The sequence below is a fragment of the Mandrillus leucophaeus genome, unplaced genomic scaffold (genome assembly GCF_000951045.1).
Source record: "Mandrillus leucophaeus isolate KB7577 unplaced genomic scaffold, Mleu.le_1.0 Scaffold434, whole genome shotgun sequence".
NCBI classification, from domain to species: Eukaryota; Metazoa; Chordata; class Mammalia; order Primates; family Cercopithecidae; genus Mandrillus; species Mandrillus leucophaeus.
In genome coordinates, this window is record NW_012104632.1 from 474,550 (window position 1) to 493,953 (window position 19,404).

Consider the following 19,404-nt stretch of genomic DNA (forward strand, 5'->3'; position numbering starts at 1 on the left):
AAAAAAAAAAAAAAAAAAAATTACAGTTTTTAAAAAATCTTTCAGATGTCCTACAGATTCTAAGACAAGTCATAGATGCTACTTTCCCCCAACCCCGCAAAAAAAAAATAGGAAAGATGTTACAAGAAAAAGACAGCCCTTAGGATAAAGGAATAAAGCAATTAAGCACTAAATTTTCCTTTGTACCTGAAAAATAAAGTCTTTGTGGATTATGTAAAAACCAATTACTTTCTCCAGAGGGAGAGAGGAAAAGAAGGGGTGGATAAGTTGTGGCATGGTGTTCACGGTTAGTGGCTCCAAAAGACAAGCACAGGCATGTTTGCAGTACTGTTCTTTCCCTTTTCAGGTAGTTTTGACTTTCCAAAATAAATAAGGGATATAAAGCAACTTTTTAAAATGAGGAGCTTGTACTATTAAATCTAATAGTCACGCCTGTGTGGATCTCAAGTTTTCTGAGATAGTTTATTTCTCAAGTTGAAGAGAGTAATATTTTAAGTAGAAAATTATTCATGGATTTTTATTAATTTTATAAACATATTTTGAATCAATGTGCTATTTATTCGCCAAGAAAGAGCTAAATTATTTACACAATGATGCCTAATATATGAATGGATATGGTGATTTCTCAAAATATTAAGCTCTTAAATTAAAATTTATAAATCAACAGCAGCACAGCAAACCTCACTTCTAGGAAACTATAAAGAGTAATCTGCACCATAAAAGAGTATATTACTAACAGTAGCCCTGGGGAAATGACTAATAAGAAACCTGAGATCCTAAGATGAATAATGAAAAATAAGCACTAAGCATTCAGTGAAATTGCTATGTAAGTACTGTGCAAAATAGAAAAACAATGAGAAAAAAATTTGAAGTCCACAAAATACACATTTCTTGCAAAACCATTGTGTTCGACTTCTTTATGATACCATTCTTTCCCACAAAATGGGCTGTGGCAGATTGCCTTTTCCAAAGATGGCCACAACAGTGTCTCCCATTCCACGTGCTCTTCTAAGAATCTCGCCCACTCTCTCATGAAGACATGGAGACTCAGTCCCCTCCCCTTGAATCTGAGTAGAAGCTGTGTTCACTGGAGGGAAACCTGTGTAACTTCTGAGACTGGGTCATAAAAAGTATTCTAAATTACAGTAAGAGTGCATTCCATATAAAGGACACAGTAATTTCAAACTCAAGGAAAAAGAATATATTTCACACTCTAAAATTATCAAGGTAATTCACTACTTTTATGCACTAGCAAAGGAAAGCAAGTACATACTGAGGTAATACATTAAGTCTCAGTGAAATTATAACTGCTTTTAAATATAGTTGGTTTAAATCTTTAGATGACATTTAGAATTATATAGCCAAATCTTAGTAATTTCTGCCCAGAAAATAGAATCATGACTGCAATTTTTAAAAATATACTGTAAAAACAAAAAGAAAATCCTTTGTTAATGTTTAAAATAGTAAAACCCTTTCTATAATAAGATAATCATCATCAAAATATAAATAAGGAAGGTTTCCACATAATTTCAATCTTTTTTCCATTCAAAAGTGTAAAAATTAGATGGTTACTATAATTACTCCATTATGCTTTTGGTATCTGTTTACCTGTCAGTCTAATAAAACTCTAGTAACTGCAGTTTTCATCAAAAGTATATTTTGGACAGCCTCTCACCTGGTCTCTTCATCATCCCAAGCGATGCGCATGCCTTTCCCACCACCACCTGCTGAGGCCTTGATCATGACAGGGTAGCCTAACAGCAGGGAAGAATTAGACAGAAGTTCAGACTTTGATCATAGGGATGTATGAACATGACAACTGACCACATGTTCAATAACGCAGAAGACAATAATTAATTTATTTAAAAGTTCCTTTCTTTAGAGTCAGGAAAATAATACCAATGTAATAATGTATTTAAAAAATGAGAGTGTGACCACTATAAAAGAAAAAAGGGTACTTGTACCAACAAACATAACATTTTCCCCAGTAATAAAAGCTAAGAAAACATACATAAATTAACAGTGGAGTCCAAAAACAGAAGTACAGTATTAAGTAACCAAAGAGATAAGAAGCAACTTACATAGCACCAACAAACATGTCCAAAACTGAGGTGTGCATGCATAACAAACTAAATTCCCTTTTTTCAAAAATGGCGATTTTCAAGTACTTCAGGTATTTTCATCTGAAGAGTCACAGAGAACCCCTACAGCTTTTATCAGCAAGAACTGACATGATGGTATTGGGGAAAATCCAAACATGGCTATGATACTATGGGCTGGTGCAGAAGCTCCAGGGCTCACTGGTATCAATGGAGAAGCTATTCCACTGTTCCATACATTCAACAGGGTGTTATGAAAATACAAAGGTCAAAACAAAGGACACTTCCAGCTAAAGTTTTAAACTCATAAAATTGTCATCAGTTACATGATTAAGTATTTAGTTATTATACAGTAAAATTTTTGACAGCAAGAGTCATTTATAACGATTTATCAAGAAAAGTGTAAACGTCCCCTTTAGATGTTTTCTAAAAACAAGGTAGAGATACTCCTATGTTTGGGACCATTTGTTTATGATCTTTTCTAAAGAAAAAAGAGCTCAGTGAGCCTTATCGATCCTTCCTGGCCTGTGATGCTCTAACAGCACTCAACTCAAGCTATAGGACCCTTAGAGGCAAAGGGAAGCAAAAGCCAAATGTCACAGACCTTTTGAACCCCAAACCACAAAACATCACTCTTAACTTCAACTTAGTTAAAATGGCACCTGCTTCCTAAGTGTTTTACAATTAATTTAATTTAAAATTTTTATATGTTCATGATGTTTATATGGGCTGGTATTTTTGAAACAATGTTCAGTGCACTGAGAAGAAAGATAATATGCTCTTACATTGGGAGCCTTCGAATCCAGGAAGAGAGAGGCAAAGGACCCAAATAATTCTATCACTGGCTATTCAAAACAGAAAGGATCATAGAGAGTAGACAGAAAAATAATTAAGAAAAGTGTATTATCAGAAGGGCCATCTAGGCTGGACACAGTGGCTCATGTCTGTAATCCCAGCACTTTGAGAGGCTGAGGCGGGCGAATCACGAGATCAGGAGATTAAGACCATCCTGGCTAACATGGTGAAACCCCATCTCTACTAAAAATACAAAACTTAGCTGGGTGTGGTGGTGTGCATCTGTAGTCCCAGTTACTCAGGAGGCTGAGGCAGGAGAATCGCTCAAACCTGGGAGGCAGAGATTGCAGTGAGCCAAGATTGCGCCATTGCACTCCAGCCTGGCGACAGAGCGAGACTCCATTTCCAAAAAAAGAAAACAAAGAAAGGGCTATATAAATCATGCTAAGAAGAATGAGCAGGACTTGAACATTTCAGGCAGGAATAGTGGGGAAAACAGAGGTGGAGATTATAGGACAAGTTTAAGGAATGAATAAAACAATTCAGTTGAAGTACAGAGTTATCTGCAGGATGGTAGGGGAAAGAAAACACAATAGAAAACATAGATGGGTACAAAGTATGGAAGATTGTGCACGCTTTGATTCTTGATTCTGCACGAGATTATGCATGAGTTTTAATCCTGCATGAGAGTGGCAAGAATGGTATTTGTCTCATTCACAATAATAAGCATAAAATAATCAGAATGAAATCAGTAGAGAAGAATTAGCCTGTTTTAGGGGAGTGAAAAGGCCCAATCTAAAAATTTGAAACTGGTATACCTGCAAAATCCTGTTTACAACAACTTAATAGATCCTTACCCCCATCCTCTCAAAATAATATTTTATCAATGTATCATCACAAACCATTTATCCATGTAACAGGAAACCACTAGAGCTGAGAGATAGCCCACATCTCCACTACATTCAGTTCCCTCTGAGGATTAGGAAATTTGCAGTTTTTCTGGTTCCAGTTACTAATCTTATTTTAGTCATTTACTGTGGACCCTGGACTACACAGTGATTTCTGAATTTTGACTTGTGAATTTGTGAAGGCCTCCCCAGCCATGTGGAACTGTGAGCCCATTAAACCTCTTTTTCTTTATACACTACCCAGTCTCGGGTATGTATTAGCAGTGTGAGAACAGACTAATACACCTCCTTAAAAGGAGGTGAATGTCCTAGTAGAAGAGATTGCTTTAAAAAAAACAAAAATCAAGCTCTAGTGCTCTTCCCAAGTTTTTCCTCACCTTCCAGGTCCTCCCATTGGATGCTTACTGCTACTACCTTATCTCACCCCAGACACAGAAGCGACTCCCCTACTGACACTGCACCTCCAACACAGAGATAGTCTCCACTCCTTATTCCCTTCTGCACAATAAAAGAGGCACTAACACTTCCAAAAAGAAATTTACTAAGTACTATATGAGAAAATACAGAAACTTAGGTTAGCAAAGTACTACAAAGTTTCCATTCCCACTTTCTGGACTCAGTTTTCAAGGGCACGTTTAAGTGCAGGAGAAGATATCTTCTCTGGGTCCCTCACCTCCCAGCTACCAGTGTATCTTACTTTCTACCACAAAGCAAGCAGTCTTCTTTCTAACTCTACTATCAAATTTGTATTCACAGCTTAAAAAATGTTTACTGAATATACACTATCAGGCTTATCTGGCTCTCTGCAGGCTACGAAGACCAGCAGTTCAGAAAACTTCCTGCTATCTAGCAGACAATGATACACAAACATACACGCATCTAAATATATGCGGGACTCAGGTGGAGTGGCTCACACCTCTAATTCCGGCTACTTGGGAGGCTGAGCTGGAGGGAACGCTTGGGTCCAGGAAGTCAAGGCTGCAGTATTTATGTATGTATGTATGTACATATATTAATATAAATAATAAGTGCATGTATGTCTTATGTACAATGTAAGATAGTGATGACTGCTACAATAAAACAACACGGAGGGAATAAATGTAACTGAGTGATAGGGTTACTGCTCTTTGAAAATGCTTCTCTAAGGCCAGGCGCGGTGGCTCAAGCCTGTAATCCCAGCACTTTGGGAGGCCCAGACGGGCGGATCACGAGGTCAGGAGATCGAGACCATCCTGGCTAACACGGTGAAACCCCGTCTCTACTAAAAAATATTAAAAAAACTAGCCGGGTGACTTGGCGGGCGCCTGTAGTCCCAGCTACTCCGGAGGCTGAGGCAGGAGAATGGCATAAACCTGGGAGGCGGAGCTTGCAGTGAGCTGAGATCCAGCCACTGCACTCCAGCCTGGGTGACAGAGCGAGACTCCGTCTCAAAAAAAAAAAAAAAAAGAAAGAAAATGCTTCTCTGAGAAAACTGGTATTTAAACTGAGAACCTAATGACGAGATAGAGAGAGCACTCTGAAAATCAATGAGGGGGGATGAGTCTAGACAGAAGGAACAAGTTGGAAGGTGTGATACAGGAAAGGGAAGTACCTAATACAGCATTTTAAAAGATCACTTTGGCTGCTGTGCAATGAATGAAGTGTGAAACAGCAAAGGTAGAAACAAGGAGCTGATGAGGAAGCCTTTGCAGCAGTCCAGCTAGCAACAGAGATAGAGAGAAAGACAAAGACTAGAGTTAGCGACAGTTTGGATGTGGAAGATAAGGGGATGAATGAAGGAAGATTCTAGGCGCTTAGGAGATCTTCCATTTAGTTATGGATTCCGGGTTAAAAAGAATTATCTTTTTTGACCAACTGATAATGTCATGTTTACCTACTCAAGACATGATAAATAACCTTACTTTTCAAGCAAAATCCATGCCACACATGATAGCACAACCTGGTAACTTAAAAACTGATAAAGTGACGTCCTATCGATGCAACAGGGGCAAGCCGTATAATAAAGAATCTTACGTGGTTTTCTCACCCTAACTTCTTGAATTAAAATTTCATAGACTATACTTATGGGAAAGGAAAAATAAAAAGAAGGGAAAAGAAAAGTATTTCTTAGGAAATGTCTTATTCCTAATATAGCGGTACTAATCAGAAATCTCTCATGGATCAAAGAGAAGATATGATGGGGAGTGGGGGTCTTCTTTAAAACCAATCACAAAACACCTACAATTAACAGCAAGGCCTTTGTTTCCTCAAAGAAAAGTCCAAGGTAAAAAGAAAACAGAAGATATTTCAGGAAGTAGAACAGTCCTCTAGATGGACAGAATAGGTCCTGATATGGGTTATAGGACCTCAGAAGAGAAAAGACCCCCCCACTTCAAGAAGGAACTCGGACAGAAAGGAAAGAAATCCCCAGATGAAAGCTGCACATGAGAATTACATAGAAATCAAATAGTACGCGTTGCTTTGTTTCGTTTCTTTATGCTCCTACAGTTCACTTGCCTTTTGGATCCCCTCAGCCTCCCTAGAAGGGAAGGTGTGGGTTTGTGTTTGTTGTTTTGTGCTGGTGGTGGGGGGTGCTCTTCATGACTATGGTATTTTTTAAGAATCTAGGGTGGCTGTTTGATAGAATATTCCACAATTTGAATATACCTGATTATTCACTCATTAAATTCAAGATTTTTAAGAAATCTTAAATACAAGATAGTTGATATTGTATCCTCGAGTTCTTCCATCACATCAAAAGTAAAATAAAAAGTCAATTTATCCCAAACTGATAAAGTTTGATTACTTAAGATGGCATCCATTAAATTTTCTCACAGAAAGTACGCCATTTTTTTCTTAGCAAATAATCTGACATTGATACTTGGAAACTGCGATGATCCTATATCCAAACAATTTTCACCCATTATTAAAAATGAACATTAATGATTCCTGCTTTAATCAATATCTACATTGTTCACTGCACGATGATTAAAAAAACATAAAGACAAAGATCTTTGCCTGTCTTCTTTGTTGTTTCTGCAGTGGCTGAAACTGCCTAAAGAATAACATGCAAAGTAACAGTTACTAAGTAAATGTATTAGTTAATAATCTGAGCAGCTGTAAGTCATTATTTTTACTGCTGTAATCTATTTCACCTATGAACATACTGCAGCATTATGCATTCCACTGTGAATGGATATTCAGACTCTATCCTGTTCTAGTTATATAACAATGGTCCTTTGAATATTTTTGTACTTGTCTGGAACTTTGCATATGAGTTTCCTGTATCTATGCAAAAGAGTACAACTGCTGGATGGTACAAAACTCTTATAAATTATTTATTTAAAAAGATCAAATCTATTCACTTTTCTTTATCTCAGTTATCATAATACTTAATCGTAATACTTACACAAACCAGCAGTCCAGGACTCTTGCACTGGCCTACTAGCAGAACTCCCTACATTTGCCCCCATCCAAGTCACATAGCGGTCAGTGAAATTTTCTTAAGGTATATATACTATCATATCTCTCTCCTGCCTACATCTCTCATGGGTTTACATTATACTATAAAAAAATCATAGATGTATAATGAAATAGAAATTATGAACCAAAGGATAGGAAGTGTGGCAGGTAGACAGACAGCATAATATAAACTTGTCTAATCAGAACACCAGAAAGGGCTATGTTAGACTTGCCCTAAGAAAACTTTTTTAAAGCCTAAAAGGCCTTAACCTAAACAAAATTAATGTTCCTACTAGACTAAACATCAATATCTTTTAAATAAAGGTAACAAAATCCAAACACATAATATAACATTTACAATGTCTAGAATCCAACCAACAATTAAGAGACAGGTGAAGACACAAAATGTGATACATATCAGAAGGAAAATAGCTGACAGAAATAAACCCAGAAATGCAGACTCTTAAAACAGTTGTTACAAATATCATTATAAGTTACAGCTATTACAAATGGGTAAAGTGATTTAGAGAAAAAAATAAACATGAGGAGATAAGAAAAAAACAAAAATTGTGAAGTTTAGTTTTTAGATATTAAAATGACTAAAAAGTCCAATATTATATAAAAAGAATTATATACCATGACCAAACGGGATTCAGTCCTAGTACGCAAAGCTGATTCAATATCTAAAAATCAGTTAATGTAATCCATCACATTAACAGGCTAAAGAAGAAAAATCATATGATCATATGAATAGATGTAGAAAACGCATTTAACAAAAATCAACAATCACTGAGTTCAGCAAACTAGGAATAAAGAGAAATTTCTTGTACCTGATAAAGAATATACACAAAAAGCCTACAGCTAACATCACACTTAATGACAAGAAACTGGATGCTTTCTCCCAAAAATCAGGAACAATACAAGAACGTCCTCTCTGACAACTCTTATTCAACATCTGACTGCAGATTCAAGCTCATGAAGTATGTCAACAAAAAGGAAATAAAGAGTAAACAGACTGGGAAGGAATAAATAGAACTGTCTTCACCAGTGAATAATATGACTGTCTATGACAGAATTCCAAAAAAATCAGCAGCAACAACAAAATTCTTGGAACTAATAAGCAATTATAGAAAGGTAACCCAAATTAATATACAAAAGATGATCACATTCCTATATACCAGCAGTGAACAACTGGAATTTGAAATTAAAACAATGCCATTTATATTAGCGCTAAAGAAATAAAATAGGCATGAATCTTAAAATATGTACAGTGTATCTATGAGGAAAACTACAAAACTCTGATGAAAGAAATGGATGAAAATCTAAATGTACAGATAATCAATGTACATGGATAGGAAGACTGAGTATTGTTAAGATATCAATCCTCCTCAATATGATCTATAGGCTGAACACAATTAAAATCAAAGTCCTAGCAAGTTATTTTGTAGATATCAACAAACTGATTCTAAAGTTTATATGGAAAGGAAAAGACGCAGAATAGACATCACAATATTGAAGAAAAAGAACAAATTCAAAAGATTAACACTACCCAACTTCAAGACTTACTATAAAGCTACAGACATCAAGACAGTATGGTATTGTCTAAAACAGACAAATTACTCAAGAGCCCAGAAATAGACCCACACAAATACAGTCAACTGAACTATGACAAAGAAGCAATGGTAATTAAACGGAGATACTCTTTCCAAACAAAGGGTACTGGAATAACTGGATATTCATTATGCAAGAAAATTAATCTTGCCACAATCCTATATCTTTCACAAAAATTAACTCAAAATGGATCTCAGACCTAAATATACATTGCAGAACTACAAAATTTATAGAGAAAAATAGAAGAAAATCTAGGTGACTTTGGTTTAGCAACAAGTTTTTACATATAACACCAAAAGCACAAACCATTAAAAACTGACACATTTAGCTTCATTAAAATAAAAACTTCTGCAGTCCAAATAACATTCTTGAAAGAATACAGACATGGTCAGGTGCAGTGGCTGATGCCTGTAATCCCAGCACTTTGGGAGGCTGAGGTAGGCAGATCAACTGAGGTCAGTTCAAGACCAGTCTGGCCAACATGGCAAAACCCTGTCTCTACTAAAAGAAACGTGTGTGGTGGCAGGTGCCTATAATCCCAGCTACTCAGGAGGCTGAGGCAGGAGGATCACTTGAACCTGGGAGGCGGAGGTTGCAGTGAGTAGAGTTCACGCCACTGCACTCCAGCCTGTGCAACAAGAGTGAGACTCCATCTCAAAAAAAAAAAAAAATTAAGACACAAGTTCTAAACTGGGAGAAAATATTTACAAAACCCATACCTAAGAAAGAACTTGTATCCAAAAGATACAGAGCTCTTAAAACTCAACAACAAGAAAACAAATCACCCAACTGAAAAACGAACAAAAGATTTGAACAGACATCTCAATAAAAAAGAAACACAGATGGCAAATAATAGTATGAAAAGATGCTCAATATTATATGTCATGAGGGAATTGTAAACTGAAACTATGATATACTACTATGCACCTATTAGAATGACTAAAATCCAAAACACTGACAACACTAAATGTTGCCAAAGATGGACACCTGAAGGAATGTCTCCAAGTTGAAACTTCTATAGCAAACACTGAAACAATAGAAATAGAGTATAAAATTTCCAACATAGTAGAGGGGGGAATGGGAAGGGAAAATAAAATAAGAACAAGAGACTTTTTTTTTAAGTCATCATCAAAAAGAAGCCAAGAAAGAAAACAGAATCCAAACAATGGAACAAACAACCCCCCCAAAAAGTAGAATACATAAATAAATCAAAATATAATTTTAAATACAATAAATATGAATGGACTAAACTCTCCAGCTAAAAGACAAGCTCCAGCAGGCTGAATAGAAAAACAATAAAATAAAAATCCAGTCCAAATTTAGATGTGCACTTATAAAAGACACACCTAAAACAACAGTTCACTGGCAGATAAAAAAGATAAAGAATGATACAAGGATAAAACAAAAATAAGCTTGTTTAGGAATATTAATATCCTAATTAGACTTGAAAACAAAAAAATTAGTCATTATGTTTTGATAGCTAAGGAAACACGATACACTGTAATGTACCTATTATCTAAACAGGGACAAAACCTAACAAGCAATGAAAAATTGGAAAATCCACTTTTTCAAATATAGGTCCATCAAATATCCAAAAACGTCATAAGAAGGCTCGATGTGGTGACTCATGCCTGTAATCCCAGTACTCTGGGAGGCCGAGGCGAGCGGATTACTTAAGGTTAGGAGTTTGAGACCTAGCCAAACATGGTGAAACCTCATCTCTACTAAAAATACAAAAAAATTAGCCAGGTGTGGTGGCAGGCACCTGTAGTCATAGCTACTCAGGAGGCTGAGGCAGGAGAATTGCTTGAACCCAGGAGGCAGAGGTTGCAGTGAGCCGAGATCGTGCCAATGCACTCCAGCCTAGGTGACAGAGCAAGACTTTGTCTCAAAAAAAAAAAAAAAAAAAAAAAGGCCGGGTGCGGTCGCTCATGCTTATAACCCCGACACTTTGGGAGGCAGAGGCAGGTGGATGACGGGGTCAGGAGATCAAGACCATCCTAGCTAACATGATGAAACCCCATCTCTACTGAAAATGCAAAAAATTAGCTGGGCATGGTGACAGGCACCTGTAGTCCCAGCTACTTGGGAGGCTGGGGCAACAGAATGGTGTGAACTCAGGAGGCGGAGCTTGTAGTGAGCCCAGATCATGACACTGCACTCCAGCCTAGGCGACAGAGCAAAACTCTGTCTCAAAAAAAAAAAAAAAAAAAAACACTCAGGCCGGGCACAGGGGCTTATGCCTGTAATCTCAGCACTTTGCGAGGCCGAGGTGGGCAGATCACCTGAGGTCAGCAATTCAAGACCAGCCTGGCCAACATGGTGAAACCCCATCTCTACTAAACTACAAAAATTGGCCGGGCGTGGTAGTGGGTGCCTATAATCCCAGCTACTCAGGAGGCTGAGACAGGAGAATCACTTGAACCCAGGAGGCAGAGGTTGCAGTGAGCCAAGATTGCACCATTGCACTCTAGCCTGGGCGACAGAGTGAGACTCCGTTGTCTTTAAACAAAAAAAAAAGAAAAAGAAAAAACCTCACTAGAAGTTTTGAATATCCTAATAGGTAGGTTTGACCTCTTGAGTTATCTATAAGACATTGCATATAAGAATCTGAGAATATAAATTCTTTCAGGAACATACAGAATATATATTCAGAGTGACTTATTCCTTGGCCATAAAGCAATTTTCATCAATTCTGAAAGATTTTTAAATGAAAAAGATGATACTCTCTGACCACAAAGCAATTAAGTTAGAAATCAATAATAATACAAAAAACTAATTTATTTTCGGTTATTTAGAAATACATCACTAGGCTTTGGCATGGTGGCTCACACTTGTAAATCTAGTACTTTGGGAGGCCAAAGCAGGAGGATCAGTAGAGCCCAGGAATTCGGGACCAGCCTGGGCAACATGGCAAAACCCTGTCTCTACAAAAAATACAGAAACAGCAACAACAACAAAAATTAGCCAGGAGTGGTGGCTTGTGCCTGTAGTCCCAGCGACTCCAGTGGCTGAGAGGGGAGGATCGCTTGAGCCTAGGAGGTCGAGGCTACAGTAAGCCATGATCACACCACCGCACTCCAGCCTGAATGACAGAGCAAGACTCTACCTCAAAAAATTAGAGAATTAAAATACATCACCAAATAACATATGAGTCAAAATCGTAGCAGAAATCTGAAAATACTTAGAAATGAACAATCATGAAAAATATATGTCAGAGTTATTAAGTACAGTTCTCTGCCCAGATCCCTAGTTTAGGACATTGCCCCAACTGTTGGAAGTATTGTCAACCAACAGCTGATCTGTCCTCAGCTTTCTGCCTAAGGTCATGCCCCTTCCTAGGGGCAGCCCACACCCACTAGTTAGTTGATACAGGTGTATAATGGCTGAATCCTCTTGCCCGAACTTGGAACAACTATGAAAGACCAATAAATATTCACAGTTCTCTAAATTATTAGCTGATGCCTTTGTTGAGAAAGAATCAATTCAACTTTTCCCTTGGCTCAGTTTCCTTCATTCCCCCTCAGGTACTGGTCCCAAAAGTATTTCCCCCCATAACCTTCCAAAGTCTACCTCCAAGGGATTGCAAGCTATGATAAAAGGAGTACATTTGGAAAGCCTATTACAGTGATGTAGGCAAGGGATGACACTACCTTAAACAAAGAGAATAGCACCAGAAATGCAGAGAAGTAGATAAATTCAAGAAATATTTAGGAGATGATGGTGATAATCTGCAAATTTCAAAATCACACAATGAGATATAATAGTAAACACCTCGTCATGAAGAATATCTTATTGATGATTATCGAAATTGAGGCTTTTCTATATGATCTATGACATTGCAGATAGTGGAAACTCCATCAGCCTTAGCCACTGAATAAGGACAGCACAGACCCAAACACCTCCTTCCCACCCTACAACCTGAGAAATGAACATAAAGAATGAAGAAAAACTAAATCTGTGTTGTTTAGAGTCACAGGGGAGGGGCAATGAAAATGTGGTATAGTCGAGCTCTGGTGAACTAATGACAACTCCACAAACTCTAATTAAATTAGCATATTACTACAGTTTTCCAAGGAATCCAGTTCAGAATCTACTGGGAAATTTAGCTGCCATGCACCACGTGTTGACTACACTGAAAAATTCCTGCTGTAGATACAAACAAGGAGACAGTTTAAGTTCAAGCAAATTGGGGAAATACACCCTACTATCAATTCATTACTCATTTCTCATTTGATCATAATTTTCCACTGATTTTATTGCTATCTTTAAGTCACAAAATAGTTACATTTAGTTTCATCATTATCAATTTAGTTTTGGAGTATCATTCGAGTTGGCACACCTCAGACTGAGGTAATGCTCATTTGTGTCAATACTATTTGGGGTCTGTAATTATCCAGTAACTAGTGAACATATATATGTTGGAGTCTATGATTTATCCACATCTCTACTACTACTGCACACACACACACACACACACACACAGCCTTTCCTCAGTTTGTCATACACATATATACAAATAACTACATAAACATTTAAATAAGACTGAATCAATATTCAGTACCTATAAAGATATAATCAAGATGTATTATACACGAAACAAACCAATACATGACACTATTTTATGACACTATTTCTTTGGCAGATAAAAACAAAACTGATTATGCCTGCCTATTATTTCTCTCTACTTAGGCAAATAAAAACACTAGATCCCTAACTCTGCTCCAGGGATTGGAAATCAGTGCATTTCAGTGCACAGATTACAGCAAAACGCTTCACACACAGGAAGTTTCCAAACAAAAAAAGGAATTTTTTTTCACATTACAATGTGTTTCCACATTACTGCCTGAATGTTATGCACAGCCTTTTCCCAGAGAGTAATAGAAAAAGGAAAAAAATGGTATACACAAATGACTAACAATAAAACAAGAGAAAGAAGATGAAGGACTGAGAGAAATAAAAAGAGGCAGAAACAGCAAATTTAACAGTAAAAGACAGAAAAAGAACTTGTAAAATTATGCTTAAACCCAAATGTGCATGTTGGAATAATAAAAGAAAATATAAGCACCCACTGGAAAGGAAAGAAGAAAAAAAGCCACAGAACACATGTTCCTCTCTCCCAGGGAATATCATTTTAATCTCAAATGACCACATCACTTCAATAATAGGAAAACAGTAAAATAAACATCTCATTATTTAATGGATTTCACAAAGATTACTCTAATGCCATTTTCTTTACCATAACTTTTCCTTAGGCGTTTGTTATTCAATCTCCTTAAATATTAAATGTCTTCTCCTGAAGACCAAATTGACAAATAAATTAACAAGATGTAAGATCGTGAAGAAGGTATAAATTGTAATGTTTTTGCAAAGGTTTCTTCCATATAACCTTAACTCCAGAGTCATATACAACATGTGAAAATTTTTCTAAGTTGCATGAAATAGACAAAATAAAAAGATTTCCGACTTAGCCACATATTTTATCCCTCTTAAGTATGAACAATTGGTTGTATATAAGCAACACAAGCAACTTTTTTTTAAAAATGTTACATTATGCCAAATGGAAGATGAGAAGAATAGGCAAAGGCAAACAGCCAGGGCAGAAAAGAAAGGACTACCATAGCCCCCACACACTAAGCAGAGACAGAGCAGAGGCCGTCAGAAGACTAATAGTAAAATAAGTCAAACGGGAGAGCCAAACTTTCAAAGAACATAAGATGTCATGGGAACAGGTTAGTGTAAAGGCAATAAAGTTCAGTAAAAGACTTTCATATATTTGAATCTTAGATTCCTATAAATCTCTATTAGTCCAACCTAATGAACACAAGGACGGCCTACAAGAATTGATGACTAGTAGTCATTAACAAGTATATACACAATTTATTTGAATAATCCTAGATCATGTTGTTTCAATTATCTATTTGCTGAAAGTTTATAATGTTTTGCTTAATATTTCTTCTTTTTCCCAGGTATCTCTATTATAAAACTGAAGATTAAGGGGGAAAAGGGAGAAAATTATAGCCAAATTCTGGTCTATAAATATTACAAAAGAACTTTAAAATATGTGATTGCTTAATTCATTTCTATACATATGTATACATATTTCATTTTGATTCATTCACCAAATAACCACTTGCTGAATATATACACTGTAACAAGCATTAAGTAATAGAAATACAAAGAAAACTAACTCATGGTGAATTTTACTACAAAATAGTAACCAGCCAGATGCGATGGCTCACACCTGTAATTCCAGCACTTTGGGAGACCAAGGCAGGGGGATTACTTGAGATCAGGAGTTACAGACTAGTCTGGCCAACATGGTGAAACCTGTTATCTATTAAAAATACAAAAATTAGCCAGGCGTGGTGGTCCATGCCTGTAGTCCCAGCTATTGGGGGGCTAAGGCAGGTGAATCGCTTGAACCCGGGAGGCAGAGGTTGCAGTGAGCTGAGATCACGCCACTGCCCTCCAGCCTGGGCAACAGAATGAGACTCTATCTCAAAAAACAACCACAACAACAATGAAAATTTTACTCTAAAGTAGTAATCAAATTAATATAAAGCAATCATTTGCAAAGAAAAATAAAATTTATGTATTGCAGAGAATCCTATACTATTTTAAGAAAAGAGCAATCCATCAATATAAATCAGTACATGTGGGGAAAAATATTTCTACATCAAACTAATTCTTGGGAACATTGTGAGATATGGGTAATACTTTATGAGCTATTGCTCCTGTTATTACATTTTCTTTTCCTTTAACAATTACTTTAACTCAATCATCTTTCCTTTCCTCTTTTAATAGTTATTTGAGAAAAATGCGCATTATATTGTTATCGGGTAGAATGGTCATTATATATCCATAAGGTCTAATTATTATATAGTGCTGTTCAAGTCCTCTATTCCCTCCCTTACTGATCTCTCCAGATGTTGTATCCATTACTTATAGTGTGCTATTAAAGTCTCCAACTATTATTGTAGAATTACTCTGTTTCTTCCTTCAATTCTGTCAATGTTTATCTTAAGTATTTTAGGAATATGTTTTCTGGTACATACACATTCATAATTGTTAATCAATATAAAATGTCCTTCTTTGTCTCTTATAACAGTTTTGGACTTAAAAGTTTATTTTGTCTGACATTAGTATGCCACACCAGCTCTCTTTTGGTTACTATTTGCATGGGATATCTTTTTCCATCCTTTCACTTTCAACCTATTTGTGTCTCTGCATCTAAAGTGAGTTTCTTATAGACAGCATATAGTTGGGTCACATTTTTTCAATCCATTCTTCCCTCTGCCACAGTAAGATATTACTGTACACACACACTAAGATGGCAATAGTTTTCATTATAAAAGAAAGAAAATAACAAGGGTTGGCAAGGATATTAAAAGACTGAAACCCTTATACATTCTTGGTAGAAATGTAAAATGGGACAGCCACCATGGAAAATAATTTGCTAGTATCTCCAAAAGTTACACATAGAATTACCACATAATCCAGCAATTTCACTTCTAAGAATATACCCAAATTAATTGAAAACAGGTATACAAACAAATACGTGGATGGAAATGTTCATAGCAGTACCATTTACAATAGCCAAAAGGTAAAAATAACCAAATGTCCATCGATAGATTAATAAGTAGATAAGGCCAGGTGCAGTGGCTCATGCCTATAATTCCAGCACTCTGGGAGGCCAATGTGGGTGGATCACTTGAGCCCAGGAATTCAAGATCAGCCCAGGCAACATGGTGAAAATCCATCTCTACAAAAAAATACAAAAATTAATCAGGCATGGTGGCACACACCTGTAGTCCTAGCTACTCAGGAGGGTAAGGCAGGAGGATTACTAAAGCCCAGGAGATCGAAGCTGCAGTGAGCTGGGATCACACCACTGCACTCCATCCTGGGCAAAAGAGCGAGACCCTGTCTCTAAAAAACAAACAAAATGTGGCATGTACATGTAACAGAAAATTATCCAACCATAAAAAGGGATAAATGGTAGAACATGGATGAACCTTAAAAACACTATTCTGTGTGAAAGAAACCAGACACAAAAGTTCATATGTTGTGATTCTATTTATATAAAATATCCCCAGAATAAGTAAATCCAAAAAGACACAAAGTAAATTAACGGTTGTCAAGGACTAGATAGAAAGAAAGTAAGAAGTAAATACTAATAAGTACAGAGTTTCTTTGGGGAGTAATGAAGATGCTCTGAAATTAGATATAGTGATTACAGTTACACAACCTTGTAAATACAACAAAAATCACCGAATTGTGCATTTTTAAAGGTTGAATTGTACAGTATTAAAAATTTATCTTTTTCAAAATCTAATCTTTAGTATAAAAATCTGAACAAATTACCTCCAGGGCCAGAGGGTAGGTGAGAACTGACTTGGAAGGATCATGAGGGAACTCTCCAGGGAAACAGTATGTTCAGCATCTTGGTGGGGTTCCAAGTTACATATATATGCATATGTCAAAATCAATAAATACAGACTTAAGATTTGTTCACATTATATTGTGTGCAAATTTGGCATCAAAATAACAAAACTGTATACAAATACTGAATTCAATTAATAACACATATGTCAAAGTATTTAATGTGACATATACTGGTTGTGCAATTTACTCTGAAATGCTACAAAAATCAAATGGATTAGTATATGAACAGATGAGTGGTAAAGCAAATCTAGAAAAAGGCTAATAGTGGGATCTTGGTGTTGGGTATACAGGTATAAATTGTAACAATTCTTTCCAAATGCCGTATGATTCAAATTTTTCAAAATAAAATATTTGGGGAAAAGTTAATGAATTAAAAAAAATCTGCAAGTCATGAATACTATGTAGAAATTTAGAAAATAGTTACAAGACAGAGAATGACTAGGTGACAGTATTAGAGCATCTTCTCTTGAAGACATGATACTTAGGCTAAGATATGAAAGACTGCAAGGAGCTATTTATGTGAAGATATCAGTAAGCGTCTGCTAGGTCCTGCCATCCCCCTTCACCCTGCAAAAGAAAAAAAAAAAAAAAACTTACCCTAAGGCCCTGAAATTTGCTGTGTTCAAGTAAGCCAATGTGAGTGAAGTACGGTAGGCAAAGAAGGGAGTAGTATACAATAAGACTGGAGAGAAAAGCAAGTGTCAAATTATATGGGGATAGTAGTCAGAGTAAAGAATTGTGATTTTTATCTAAGTTCAAAGGAGTCATTACAGAATTTAAAGCAGAAATGGGCTGGGATGAGATGAAATGTGTCTTTGTTCTTTAAAGAGTTTAAATATCTCTCTGTCAGCTATGTGAAGTATTTAAGAAATGAAGTAAAGAAACTATTGCCATAGTCCCTGCAAAAGACAAAAGTAGTTTGGAGGAGAGTGGTGGTAATGAAGACAGAGTATATAAGATGAACTGACAATATCTATTGATGTATTTACAATAGGATGATGAGGAAAAGAGGCATCCAGGAAAGACTCTGAGTTTTGGCCTGACTGAAAGGGGTGACATTTATTGAGATGTGGAAATTCTGGGAGAAGTAGCTTTGTAGTATGGTAGACTTGAGGATTAAAAAAAAAAAAAAAAATGTTTTTGTTTAAATTGGACATGATTTGTGACTGTAAAAAAGACAAACAAAGGAAAAGAATCTGAATAATCTGGAAGTTATTAAAGGACAGGTTTTAGATTCACAATTTATTTTCCTTTCAAGAATCAATTTTGACTTGATTGTATTAAGGACCTTTAGTCCAGTAAAAGGATCAAACTTCAATGGAAATCAAGCTCACAGATTACTGTTGTCTATCACTGAGGTTAAAGACAAACTGAGGATCAATAGCTCTGTATCTTTCAACTTAGATAGGTCAAAGGAAAAAATCAGGAATAAGAATGAGGGAAACCAGGTAGTCCAAAAAACAAATACATACAAGTAACATATTAAGTCTTAACTGTCTCTCACCTCATCAAGGATAGGAGACTGTCTGCTTCTTTAATTCCACATATAACACACTTAGGTACCTTACAGCATTTTACACTAAGTAGTTGCTCAAATTTTAGCTGCCATCCTGTAATCTCACTAGTTTAGACAAAGTATAATAAAAAATCTGTGGTCTTTGGAGCCAAATAAACCTAAATTTAAACCAGGGTCCACCACTCAATAGTTCTGTGACCTTGAGCAAATTATTTACCTGCCTAATTATTAGTTTCCTTAAATGCAAACAAAAATAATTAAACTCAAGAATTAGCATTAGAAACAAAATTTCCAAAATGCCTGGCCTAAGGAAGAAATGCTCCATAAACTGGAGTTACCATTACGTAAAAGACACTTAATTCATCAATGCTCAATACAGTGAGTTTCATACTTTGGCAGCATAGATTCATGGTTCCAGAAGAAAAGCAAAGACATGAGAGAGAAGGAAATCACGTAAAACAGGATGAATTTCATTTTCACCACATAACACAGAAAGAATTAAAAGTGAGAACTCTATGAATAGGTATAACACATGGACAATCAACAACTTACAAACGGATAGGTTCAAAGGTTTGATTATAATTCA

At 36.2% G+C, this 19,404-nt stretch overlaps 1 protein-coding gene across 4 annotated transcripts in view; it reads right to left on the minus strand.

Moving 5' to 3' along the window:
* Positions 1 to 19,404, minus strand: part of PCCA (propionyl CoA carboxylase, alpha polypeptide) — a 461,774-nt gene that overhangs the window by 293,179 nt on the left and 149,191 nt on the right. For all 4 annotated transcript variants that reach the window (XM_011993783.1, XM_011993782.1, XM_011993781.1 and 1 more), the window contains one exon: positions 1,676 to 1,754. In XM_011993783.1, the coding sequence (XP_011849173.1) occupies positions 1,676 to 1,754 (79 nt within the window). The remainder of the gene's footprint in view (positions 1 to 1,675; positions 1,755 to 19,404) is intronic.